A 13,174-nucleotide genomic window follows, 5' to 3' on the forward strand; every position below is an offset into this window, starting at 1 on the left:
CAGTGGCTTTTGTCGTACTGTATTCTTCGTCAACTTCTACGATAACTCATATATCGATTGCGTCGTTTCGTCTCGTCTCGTCAACATGGCAGCAAGCGGGGAGGCGGTTTATTGCACCGTGAGCAGTCATGCCAATTGGCGCAAATGCGGAGTACTTTAATTGACGAACTAGCCCAGCTTCTGCTTTCCGATGCTTATCTTCCTGGTACAAGAGGCCCCGAGAGAGAGAGAGAGAGAGAGAGAGAGCCTTGGTTGGTGTGAACTGACAATAACTAGGAGCCGTGGTTCTTGCCCACTCGTTGCGTGACAATGGAACCAAAGCGAAGATCGCCGTCCTTTTTACACCGGAGACCTTGAAGGAGTCGACCGTCAGAGAACTCCAGGTATAATACCGCGCTTATTTAGGATGCTTTGTCTGTTTGCGTAAGCTGATGGAAGGAATCAGTCCGTGTACGACGAGATAATCCCCGTGCAACTCTTATCGAACAGCACGCCGGCGAACTTACTCCTGATGGATCGTCTTGACCTAGTTGCCTCCTTTACCAAAATCGAGCTTTGGCGCCAGACCCAATTCTCCAAGATCGTCTACATGGATGCCGACGTTGTCGCGTTAAGAGCTCCCGATGAATTGTTGTCCCTGGAGGAAGATTTTGCCGCAGCGCCTGATATTGGATGGCCAGATATATTCAATAGCGGAGTCATGGTTTTGCGTCCCAACATGCAGGATTACTATGCCCTCCGTGCGCTTGCAGAGCGTGGCATCAGCTTCGATGGCGGGGACCAAGGTCTACTAAACACCCATTTCAAAAGATGGCACCGTTTGAGCTTCACTTATAACTGCACTCCCAGTGGGAATTACCAGTATATGCCAGCGTACAGGCATTTTGAGAGCACTATTAGTCTAATTCACTTTATTGGCTCCCAGAAGCCCTGGACGCAGTCGCGACATGCCTTTTCTGGAGGCACTCCTTATTACCAACTACTTGGAAGGTGGTGGGCGGAATACGACCGTCACTATCGATCTCAGGTGAGTGATTCATATCATTATTTGCTGTTATATCTCTCTAAATTGCGGTGTTTCTCTAGCCATTATCGCAGCCGTCGTCGTCAGCGCCTCTACAATTTCCATCTAAATCACACTATGATTCAACAGCTACTACTCATAGCGACACACCGTTTCACGAATCAGTTTCGAATGAATTTACTCGGTCAGAGCATTACACTACGACTCAGCATCCGCCCGAAGCCACGTTCAGGGAACCCGCAAGTTCGTACGGAAAGACTCATGAACAGCTTGCCGGCGATCTGCATGTGTTGCGACGCTCACCAGTCTCAGAAGGGTTTGACGGCACAGTACCATTTTCAGCACCAAATCTCATGCATCCCAGACCAGTACATCCGCCATCCATATCCCAAGATCTGCGAAGCCCTCACCATGCGCACGTTGATCCGGTGGCAGAAATGAGAAGCGTGGTTCCGCTCTACGTTCATGGCGAGGAGCAGTCGTCTGTTTATGTCTCGATACCCAGAGAAGGACATAAAAGCTACTCCGAGCTCCAAGCTTCGTTCTCAGCGCAGAAACCGGCTGAATCATACCACTCAGAGCGTGTTGAGGTTGCTGCAGCTGCACAACCTGAAAAGGGCCCTTCACCTTCACCACCGTTACAATCACAACCACCACAACCGGAAGAGAGGCCATTCTCTCCACCCAAATCAGAATGGGATGCATCCAGGTATAGCTGCTTTGCTTTTTGTATGTCAAGGGGGAAAAAACATTGATAAAGCTCACAAATTCTTTAGAGAACCGCCTCCGCTTCATTCGCGACCCGAAGCAATAAGCTTAGAAACACAGACTTACACTATGTCTAGAGATACGCATCTATTCCAGCCGCCGCCATCGTACCCAGAGGCCCCGAAGAACATGTACTATGAGGTGCCAGCTATTAAGCCTGAACCTGAAAGGCTAGCTCAGATATTTCCTTGGGAAGCCCACGCCTCAAAACCAACTCGTGTATTCGCTGAAGACCTTGTAGAAACGACCATTCCTACCCGTCCAGGTGGTAGCGGTGCTGACGATGGGCATCACGCTGAGCAGGCCCAGCCCCAGGCATTACAGGCAACTATTACTGAAGATATTACACCTAGTGTACCAACAGACTCCTGGCAGTCTTACTCAAGAGCAAATGTATGGGATGAGGTTCCAGAGATTAACCGATATATTGAGGCAATCCAACAGCGATCCAAACCCAGCGGTAAAATGGGCGGAAGACCAGCAAGCTTTAAAATAACAGACTTCCCCACGGAGATAGACAGGCCCAGCCTTCCAGTCACACCTGCACCGATTCGCAAGTCCTTGTGGGGAAGTCATCAGGATGAGCACGAACACCAACATCATCATGATAAGACACCCTGCTGCCACGAGTTCCCTGCTGCAGAGGGCGTTCCGAACAAGTGCGACTGGGTGGGTGTCACGGTCGATGTGTTTTTGCAGCTCCTGGTTGCAATCTACTCATATTGGGAATTGACAGAATCCACTCGATCGACTGGAAGAGTTACGACAACGGCAATTGGGGCTATTCAAAAACACTCCACCAGCAGTCCAACCATCACCGGATCTTCTTCACGAGCTGTTAGAATCGTCCAACGATACTGATCAGTTGCACGGCGAATAGTAAATGATTTAATGTGAGTAGTAGAGTCTTCGTCTGCATCTGCGTCTGCATGGATGCAATCCCTTGGCTCTATCTCTTCCATACGTACAAGCTTTATGAACATGTAGCATTCCTCCTTCTTTTCTTCACAATATATGATTTCGAGCGACCAACACGTCTTTCATTCATGTACAACTAAATTATACGACTACTTATGTGTGATATGATTAACACTGTTCCCAAATTGTGCTCACTTCAAGTCAATTTGCATTGTAACATGTTACCTTGCAAATATTTCTCAATCTGTGATTTCCTCTTGGTGGATATATCTGTCTTCTATATCGGTCATGCATATGCTACTGTCCACCTGTGTGCTGTCTCATCTACCTATTATCCGGTAATCATTGAATATTGAATAACTAGTGATCGACAATTCGTACTTTCCATTGAACATCCAGCATGTCCGATTTCCGCGTACGTTGAATATATGTTGAATTTTTTTTTTGTCTATAACCTGGCTAATGGTGTCTGTTGAAACACCTGAGGCCGATACATTAGACGGATATCTAACTTGACCATGATCTCTGCGTCAGAAATTGGATCATTCTCGGAGCCAGCCATCATTGATCAATGCCGAGGCACAAGTCTACCGAAGCTCATCTAGCTCTGATTCGTTCTCAATGTATGAAATACCTAGGGTAGCCTCGTTGTGGAAGTTATCCTTGTTGGCTATCTAAGTAGGCTTCTGTGCGATTTCTAGCCAAAGTACCTGAAATCTGGCTCTGGGTATACTGCACTACATACATGTACAATAGCGAGACTGTGGTTGCTACCGTTATATTGTCCTGTAGATTGGTATATATATCCATACCAAGGGGGTAGTGATGAAATACTCATCCCACTATAAGGCGCAAGTCACACATATCTGACCGGCGAGAACACTCACACCGTGCCTTGTATGATTTTTTAGTTGTCTATAAATCTACAAGGATATAGTACTCCTATACAGAGGTTAGGGTTTAATGAGTCCCCGATGGTCTAATGGTCATGATTTCCGCTTGTCATTGGTTGCTTACAAGCAAGCGCGAGAGATCGGGGAAGGATTCTCCGTCGAGGAGATGTTTCTTTTTACCCTTTTCGTTGCTTTGAGTATTTCACAATGGGTGGCTCTCGTTGCTGGTGAACAACAAGTGATGAAAAGGCGCTGTTCTGGCCGCCAGTTTAAACCAAATGATCCAAATTGGGGATTGCCTGTGGAAGCTGTCCAGTATCCAGGGGAGGAAAAACCACCCAACGCCCTTTTTTTTCCAGGGCCCTACCCAATATCCCACAAGATACCTACAGGAAGACCGTGTGATTTCAGAATAGCATGTGGCTTTCTTATTCTTTATATAGATGATTGGGGAACGGATGCATTTTTATTGCTGTTTGTCCTGCTACTACAGACGCGTTGGGATCATATGAAAGTGAAACCCGAAAAATCTAGTCAATACCTAGTAATAACAAATATTCCAACGAGGTCAATTTCCAGAAAATAAATAGATCGTTACACAATGACTGAGTGATGCATTATATACCTATGTATTTGACCATCAAGACAGGGACCAAAGGGAAAAGCGCGAAGAGAAGGCTTTCTTCATACTTTCTCGCCTCTGCGGGAGTAAAAATCGCATTGTTTGATATGGCTTGATTTGCCGGTTCGTTCGTCGAAAATTGAGAATCCGAAAGTGGCAGCATTTGGGGGTGTATACACTATAAAATAGAGTCAGCAAATGAAAAGACATGTAGATGATAGAACAAAACTGACGATGGAGGGAAATGGCGTAGTTGTTAGGGTCCATGTTTGATATTCGGTGTAATCCGAGCTATGAAACAGACAATTTTAGCAAATTAAACAACCATGTTCAAAGAGGTGTCACCATACCTTATCAGACATATAAGTTACTTGATTCTCGTTATAGATAGTCTCTTTGGTGATCTGCAAAGGCGACTCCTGACCGCTGGGAGTTTGGTCGTCTTTCTCTGGCCATGAGTAGAGCGTTTCTTTCAGAGAGCCCTTGAGTATCTAGCTCACTCGTGTTAGAACCTAGCATATAACTAGCTGAATCAAAGCCTTACCTTCATGACGCAATGGGCATTAGCGTGGTCATGGACTGCACTTTCCCTGCCAGGCGACCAGACAAGGATAAGCTAAGCAAGAGTTAGAATGTAACTCATATCAAAGCAAAGAGAAAGGCGTGAAATATTTACCAAATTGCTTTTCCCATTCCCTTCATCAACAAGATTTCGTGTATAAGACCTGCTCTGGTCTCCCATGGCGTATACACCCCATTCAATTTCATTGGAAACATACTTCTCCATCAAGCGTTCAATGTCATGAGGATCTACATCCTCGGAATCCAGACCAGAGCTCGGTCCCAAAGCTGCACTCAGATCTTCCACGAGTTTCTCGAACGGGTTGTTGCTAGAATGCTCCTGATTGCCGGTGATCGTGCCATGTTCCAAATCTGATTTAAGGTATGGCATCTTTGGGGGAACAAAGGGGTTGTAAAGAATGATCGAGTGAGAAGATTGTCGTAGCAGGGAGTGTTATCTGTCAATGCACTATAGAGCAAAGCCGTCAGTGGTTTTATATATGCAACACTTCGACCGGCGGATAATGACCTGTCATATAATGCCACATTGGCTGTGGAGATGTTGTGAGTTGTTAAATAGTAGACAGCTGCTGTTTTCCACGGGAAGCTTTATGCAAGATAACAACGATAGGTTGGTTGTACGGTAAGCATGCACCGTGGTACAGCGGTCAATGAGGAATCTCTGCACAAAATCACGAAACGAGTTGTAATACCTCGTTCCGGCTTCCAGCAAGCATGAATGCCTGTTCCATGGAGGTCTTTGTGTTGTCGAGATAGGCAGGAGGTGTTGCTCAAGTCTTATCGCTTAGCGTCGGCGATAAGGCTTTCCGCGGTGAAAGCCTGAGGCAGAAACAAGCGCCAGACCCCGCGAATCAGAATAAAAGTACTGCCACCGCCTGCCCTGTTGAGATTCTATCAAAAAAGAACGATTTTTCTCTGGTCTGGCAGACTCCAGTTCGGCCTCGTCATTTCACCTGCAGCAAGCGCCTGGTTTATATTCAAATTTTAGTATCAGCAACTGTAAAACGAACCTGGGAAGCGATTCCACTGCTTAATACACCATGGCGACTACCGTGGACAAGGTTGGATCATGTGACATCCTGACAAGCAGAAGAAAGAGAGAGACTAACAACAATTGTCTGATGCATAGATCAAAGAGATTGAGGCCGAGGTCCGCCGTTTCGATTGCTCCTTTGAAATGCGACGAAGAAGCTGACGATTTTTGCAGATGGCCAAAACTCAAAAAAATAAAAATACGTCATTTCACCTTGGTACGCTTTTTATCTTCCACCGACATTCCTGTCGCATCGTTCGAACTCGGGGACACATGTCTGATCATTGTACAATATTTATAGGACAATTGAAAGCAAAGCTTGCCAAGTTAAAGCGAGAACTCCTGACGCCTTCGGGAGGCGGCGGTGGTGGTGGTGGAGGTAGGTTTTGGAGAGTGATTTCTCAGAAGTTGACAGATCATGCTGACTCCCTCTGGCAGTGGGATTTGATGTGGCTCGTACTGGTGTTGCGAGTGTGTATGTTACTTTCTGGTCCCCTGTTTCCAGTATGCGCAAATGCAGCTGACATACTTGTGACAGGGGTTTCATCGGGTTTCCTTCGGTCGGCAAGAGTACGTTGATGAGTAGGCTTACTGGGCAGCACTCCGAAGGTTAGTCGCGTTAGTTGCTTTTGAGAGATATACTGTGTAGTACTAACATGGTCATCTCAGCTGCTGCTTACGAGTTCACCACTTTGACAACGGTGCCCGGACAAGTCATGTACAATGGTGCCAAGATTCAGATTTTGGATTTGCCCGGTATTATTCAAGGAGCCAAAGATGGCAAAGGCCGTGGTCGACAAGTTATTGCGGTGGCGAAGACGTGTCACCTCATTTTCATTGTTTTGGACGTCAATAAGCCCTTGACGGATAAGAAGGTCATCGAGAATGAGCTGGAAGGATTTGGCATCCGAATCAATAAGCAGCCACCGAATATTGTGTTCAAAAAGAAGGAGAAGGGAGGCGTCTCCATCTCAAGTACAGTACCGCTGACGCATATTGACAATGAGGTATAGATTTCCTTTTTATACTGGCATTGGTAGTGGGACTGACAAAACACAGGAAATTCGAGCGGTTATGAGTGAATACAAGATTACATCCGCAGATATTGCCATCCGGTGCGATGCCACGATTGATGATCTTATTGACGTGCTCGAAGCGAAGAGTAGACGTTATATACCTGTGATTTATGCCTTGAACAAGATTGATTCCATTTCCATCGAGGAACTGGATCTGCTATACCGGATCCCCAATGCCTGCCCGATTAGCTCGGAGCACGGATGGAACGTGGACGAGCTGCTTGAGCAGATGTGGGAGAAGCTGAATCTTCGACGAGTGTACACCAAACCAAAGGGCAAGCAACCAGATTATACGGCGCCGGTCGTCTTGAGGAGCACAGCATGCACCGTCGAAGACTTTGTACGTTGTCCTCTCTTATTTTCCTGCAACGTAACGCTGACGATAATTCAGTGCAATGCTATCCACAAATCGATTGTTGATCAGTTCAAGGTGGCAATCGTCTACGGGCAATCTGTCAAACATCAGCCGCAGCGCGTTGGGCTTAGCCACGAGCTTGCTGATGAGGATATTAGTTCGTCACACGCTGTTTCCTTGTTTCAGTTGCGGTGTACCCGGCTAACCTACTCATCTGCAACAGTTACCATTCTAAAGCGATAAGGCCAGAAACTGCGAGACGCCAACCCCCCCAAATACCGAAACCGCGCATGTGATGGACGGTATGCCTAGGTATAGTTATACAATGATGACCAGAACACGAAGGGCCAGCGCGCGTGTCAAAGTAACTGACTACGTATTCGCCTTGGGTTGATTGTCTGTTGATAGTTGATGATAGTTGAAACTTGAACAACGGGCGGATGGTGTCACCGTCCAACTTGCACCATCCGTACAATGAACAGAGAAAGCCCTAATCAGTTAGTTAGCCTAACAGCCGGAATCTTTCTAGCCACTATTTACTCTCTAGTATCTAGTATCTAGTAGTATTACGCATTATCAATCAAGTACTATTGCTGCTGCACTGCGTGGGTCTCGGGGAGCGCGGAGCAGCCCTAATACCAATCGCGCCTTTACCGTCTGTTCCTTAGTATTAATGAATAGATTAAAAAACCAGGCAGATAGATTATTGTTACCTAGGTACGCACGGAGTGCCGGAGCTTAGAGTGCGAGTTGCACGGCATCGTCCATCAGTTGCCTAGCTAGGCAGTTAGGCAGGCTTCAGTTCTTCAAGATTTTGCTTTCTCTTCGGCCGGCCTAGACTTCTCTTGCTCAGGGTCAGAGCGCAATATTGACACGGAGTACATTAACATGATCATTAATACATTAATAGATATTATCATAATGTGTATCCCGGATAGGGTTGTTGTTGTTTTCTTTAAAAGCAGGTAATCAAAATCGCAAAGAACATCTGCCTAAGGCACGCACGAAGAATAGTCAGAATTTAGCAGTGGCCTGTTCTCTAGCCAATATCAAGTTCCTCCGTAGTCAAGTTTTAAATATGACCAGGCTAGACTCTTAGTATGCTCTGCAGTATGCACGAGGTAATAGCCATCGCCAAAACAGCCCCTGAAGAAATTCCTGTCTTACCTAGACTACTTAATGTACTGGTACGTTACGTGCGTCGGACAGCTCGTGCTCTGGATAGTCTGGAAGCACATACATATATGCAGATTTGATATCATATTTTGGATTTGAAATCACTCTGCATAAAACAAGAAAAGATAGTAGTATTTCCCCCCCTCCTTTTTTTCTTTGAAAATACAGCCAATCGTGTTTACGGCTTCGCTTGTACCTGGTACATCTGATATGATCTCTCTCGTCTATCTCCCAGAGGTCATGCATACAAATAAATAAATAACATACGTGCACTATAGGAAAGACTGTCCATGTTACTAGTCGAATGGACTGGTCAGATTCAGAACGATGATTAAATCTTATCAATGCCTTCCGTAGAAGATTACTCCGTTGATCAGGTATCGCACTTTTCAGCAAGGATCAGGGTACGTTGCACAAATTTTTTTTCCATTTTTTAATTTTCTTTCTTTTACTATTTTGCTCTACTGCAGGATCCTTGAGCAGGCATGGGTGTATGACATTGGGCCGCAGGCAAAGTTGGTCATGCGGATTGATTGAATTTTGGTAGTAATTAACTTATGTAGTATGATTCTAGGTACTAGGTACCTCGTGTTGCGCCTTTCTTGCCGTGGATGGCCGAGTACACCTACACCGCTACATTGGGTGGCAATGTTAATCGACTTGAGGAAGTCCAAAGTTGAATATATTATTTCATGATGTCTTAATACACATGTAAATGTACTACTGTCTTTTATTGAGTTAGCTCCAATGTTATACAAGCGAAGATCTCTTTTTTACCTAGCCCTATGTACACAACTTCACGGGTGGAGCATATTGATCTACTGATATGAAGACTTCATGCATAATTAATTCGAAAGGTGTTAGTTACTGACGGTATCTCAGTGTAGTAGTTAGATAGTACTATATATATCCATCATCGACTCAACGTCGGGATCGAATATTCTCAGGGCCACGTTGGTACGGAATAGACGAGGTACGGAGTAGACGTCCAGCAACCGGAGTGAAAAAAAAAAAAAAAAAGGCAGACTAGCCCTGATTAAGTAGGGCATTCCTAAATAACTTAACTTAGTAAGTAGTGCTTACATCAACCACACAAAAAAAAACCAACATAAAACGGAAGCGAAAATGCCATTGACTTCGGGAATTTAATAGATTTAACTACCAAAAAGATTAAAAGGAGGGGGGAGAAAAGGAAGAAGGAGAGAACAAAAGCCGATTTCAACATGGCCGCTTTGAACAAAAACCTCAGGGACGCATTCAAGTCGGAGCGTCTGGTGTACAAAGCACTTGAAGATTCCAAGGATGACCAAGCTTTTTTCCTCCAAGTGGTCAGTGACCCAGTGCATCAATCCCTAGCGCGCACGCATCCACGAATGCCTGCAGGGCACAAAAAGGCGGACGAAATGATAAAGATACTTCTTGGGGGAATAATGAGCGTAAAGATCTGTCTTTCGCCCACAGAAAGTCGGAGATTCAAGGAAAAGTCCGCGGAACCACACGGCAAGACAGACGGGACCGCCAAAGAAGAAGGGCAAGAAGAAGTTTTAATACCCATTGGCTTCGTCACCATCCTCAACCGTCACGAACACAGCGTATATGTAGCCCAGCACCGCAACGCAACGCTGGGCATATCACTAGTAGAGGAATTCCGCGGCAAAGGGTATGGCGGCGAAGCGATAAACTGGGCTCTGGACTGGGCTTTCTTCGCTGCTGGGCTTCATCGAGTCAGTTTGGAATGTTTCTCGTTTAACACCAACGCCTATAAATTGTACAAAAAGCTTGGCTTTGTGGAGGAAGGACGTCAGAGAGAGGTGATGTACTATGAGAGGGGTTGGCATGACGCTATCTTGTTTTCCATGCTGGAGCAGGAGTGGGAGAAGTTGAGAGATTTGAAATAAGCTTACTTGATATCAGTTATGAGGTTGTGTTAGGGTTAGGGCTTGCATGTACACACGTCCGCTGCATGGCATGCTGTTTTCCCTCTTTGGGATTCGGCCAACTTGGGTTCGTCGTTGTACAACAGAGAACTTGGAGATCAATTAACACAAAGAATTATTGTATTATAGTTATATAAGCAATATATGTATGTTTAAGTACCGGAGCCACTTGATATGTATATGGAGATCTGCCACTCAGCCGCGTTGTACAACCATCCTTCTCCTACCTAACTACCTAATGTTGCTTAACTACTTTCACAACATATAATGACACATGGACATTGACAGTTAACCGCATTCCTCTCGGAAATTTCGTGGTCAAACTCAAACTCAAAATCAACAACCCATGACTGTACGTTAAACCACACCATCACACCATAGAGCCTAACTTAGTTCACGTTGGGAAGTTACTAAATAGAGAAGGATTCACCCGATTTTCAAACAAAGAAATCCCTTCACAAACAATGCAACTAGTATCACAATAAAATTAGCATACATCCATATAGAAGATCGGCTCGAGCCGAGCAACGCAAGCCAACAACAGCCTAGATTCTTCAAGTGTTAGCCCTCAGTGGCCTGAATTTCCTATTCCGGCTATCAGATTACGTACCGTTCCGTCTAAGTCTAACCGTGTGTAGTAAATACTAAACAACAGAGTCCAGATAGTAGGCAGCAAAAGTAAATATTTCCGTACTATGGTTCAAGACCTCTGACTCGTAGCCTTGGACTACGGTTTAGCCTGGCGGGCCGGATCGGTCATCAAACCGTCCCGGAAAGCTACGATGTAGATACATACTATGGTATCTTAGTACTCCGTTTGTACTGTGTAGTCGCACTGCTAATGGCTGGCTGGGATTCGATTATAAATTAACCAGCTAAGTTAGCACATGCCCAATCAGCCAGTCACCTGATTGTTCGTATAGTCTTTAGTATACGATTAACTCGATGTAGGAGATTCTATGAAATGGGTTAAATACTGAGTACGTACGTATGCACAGACGGAATCGGATAGTCGGATAGTTCCTCCGTTCGTAGAATCTGTATGGAAGCAAGCTCGCATGCTATTGTCAATCGCAATAAAGATAATTTAAACGGTGTGAAACTTAGTTTGTATACAATAACATACATAAGTTACCTAGGTAGGTTACTGCGGCAAACGTCGATAAGTTTGTTACACGGACGTACAGATACATACTTGTAGTAGACTAGTACATGAATCTCAGCCAGGCCCACCAGCGGTCAGTCATCCACAGCGGCCCGAAAAGGCAGTGGCTCTAGGAGCTTTGTCCAGCTTATGTCGAGTCAGATTTTCAGTGCTAGAGTAAGTCTAGCGGAGTTGGCTTCTTTTTTTCAAGCTTCTGCAGTACATACATTACTCTCGGTCTGTCCTCCGGCAGAAGAATCACAAAAGTGAAAGGGAATAAATTAATATATCTCAACGGGCGATCCGGACTTCTGTCTCTACGTAGTATAGAGTCCTCCGTAATCAAAATTTCCCCCTCTCAAGTTACGGCGCTAAAATAGGCATAAGGAGGGTGACAAGCCAATCAGCGACCAGAAGTGCCGATTATATAGATTCATTCATGATGCATCCCACATTTTTGCTTTTTCCTTTCCTTGGCCCGCCCACTCACACTCTCAAACTCTTTTTGTCACTGTCCAATCCGTTGTCCGAGCTTCCCACATGGCCCCCACTTGGGGTTCCGGCCCACACCAACCAGCCTCGCAGCGTTTTAGTGAGACTTATAGCGCAGGCTGATCTTGACGAACCGTCGCTCAAGGATCGCTTTTTCTCTCTGAATCCTGATATAAGTCTAACCGTCCAAGGGCGTACCTGCTCCGTACGGAAAAAGTAATGCTTGCTTTTCCCCATGGATTTGCGGTACATAAAGGGCACTAGGCTGTTAGTGGCCGTAGTTACCATTGTTTGCCTTAGGCTAAATTTCTTCCTATAATACTCCGTGCGGACATAAGTTTTACGTAGTATGACTGTGTAGTATAGTATATTTGTCAATTTTAAGTTACTACTATTATTTTATTCTAGTCTGTGTATGATTTCCTTCAGGGCTTCCGTGAGTTATAGGTGCAAGGATCGGCTTATTAGTTACGTGCACGGAGGTACGCTGTACATATTCCGTATTAATTGAGATGAAGAAGAACAAGGTTCGCGGCCCGGGCCTACATCTGCCCGCTTGCCCGCTCTAATTTTGAATCAATCATACCTCGGGCTAACCTCCTTATCGCAAAACAAGGTCTAGCCCCCCGCCGCGATTGGCTAAACTACTCGATACAGTTTGGTACAGTACACACCAGGTATCATGTAATAATACTAAACACTAAACAGTACACATCCTTGACATTGACCTTGACCCTGATGACCATACCCTAAATATTCCCCTCTTTTCGCCTTCGTCGAATACTACTACATAGTCATATGTTATACGGAGCCGAAATTGGACGGGATACAAAAAGAATGCCAAGATAGAGCTCGCTCTGGAAAAAAACCATTGGTCCCTGCATAATTATCCTTGTACATCCGACATTTGAAACATGTAGCATGTACTAGTAGTTATCGCTTAACAATTGGAAGTTGTATACGCACTCGGAGTAATATATGCCATTCTTTCCATGAGTCCGCCCTATCTCCGCACCGCTAGTTCATTTGAGCTGAGTTCAACGGGAAAATATGTGAGCATTGGTAAGCATTTAGCCATGTTTTTCAATGCTTCTCATTCTCACGTGTTCTTAGCGCATGTAATCATCTATGTATCACTCTTTTTTTTTCATTTA

The 13,174-nt window shown here is 45.1% G+C and overlaps 4 protein-coding genes across 4 annotated transcripts; 3 read left to right on the top strand and 1 right to left on the bottom strand.

Annotated features, from left to right (window-relative positions):
• Positions 1 to 144: 144 nt before the first annotated feature.
• UA08_04189 (hypothetical protein) lies at positions 145 to 2,653 on the top strand (the record flags this gene model as incomplete). The annotated part of the gene is made up of 5 exons (XM_020266485.1): positions 145 to 205; positions 277 to 383; positions 446 to 1,027; positions 1,087 to 1,733; positions 1,870 to 2,653. 5 exons carry the CDS (start codon positions 145 to 147, stop codon positions 2,651 to 2,653), a joined length of 2,181 nt encoding a protein of 726 aa, XP_020120728.1.
• A 1,634-nt stretch (positions 2,654 to 4,287) lies between these two features.
• Positions 4,288 to 5,177, bottom strand: UA08_04190 (Cysteine dioxygenase; the record flags this gene model as incomplete). The annotated part of the gene is made up of 5 exons (XM_020266486.1): positions 4,288 to 4,403; positions 4,459 to 4,516; positions 4,576 to 4,716; positions 4,770 to 4,841; positions 4,902 to 5,177. The coding sequence occupies 5 exons, from the start codon at positions 5,175 to 5,177 to the stop codon at positions 4,288 to 4,290; spliced, it is 663 nt and encodes a 220-aa protein (XP_020120727.1).
• A 670-nt stretch (positions 5,178 to 5,847) lies between these two features.
• On the top strand, positions 5,848 to 7,514 carry UA08_04191 (Ribosome-interacting GTPase 1; the record flags this gene model as incomplete). The annotated part of the gene is made up of 9 exons (XM_020266487.1): positions 5,848 to 5,868; positions 6,015 to 6,057; positions 6,142 to 6,219; positions 6,279 to 6,315; positions 6,379 to 6,449; positions 6,510 to 6,847; positions 6,900 to 7,256; positions 7,308 to 7,428; positions 7,495 to 7,514. The coding sequence occupies 9 exons, from the start codon at positions 5,848 to 5,850 to the stop codon at positions 7,512 to 7,514; spliced, it is 1,086 nt and encodes a 361-aa protein (XP_020120451.1).
• A 2,156-nt stretch (positions 7,515 to 9,670) lies between these two features.
• UA08_04192 (hypothetical protein) lies at positions 9,671 to 10,345 on the top strand (the record flags this gene model as incomplete). The annotated part of the gene is made up of 1 exon (XM_020266488.1): positions 9,671 to 10,345. The coding sequence occupies one exon, from the start codon at positions 9,671 to 9,673 to the stop codon at positions 10,343 to 10,345; it is 675 nt and encodes a 224-aa protein (XP_020120452.1).
• Positions 10,346 to 13,174: the final 2,829 nt, after the last annotated feature.

Source organism: Talaromyces atroroseus, assembly GCF_001907595.1.
Source record: "Talaromyces atroroseus strain IBT 11181 chromosome Unknown scaffold_4, whole genome shotgun sequence".
NCBI lineage: Eukaryota > Fungi > Ascomycota > Eurotiomycetes > Eurotiales > Trichocomaceae > Talaromyces > Talaromyces atroroseus.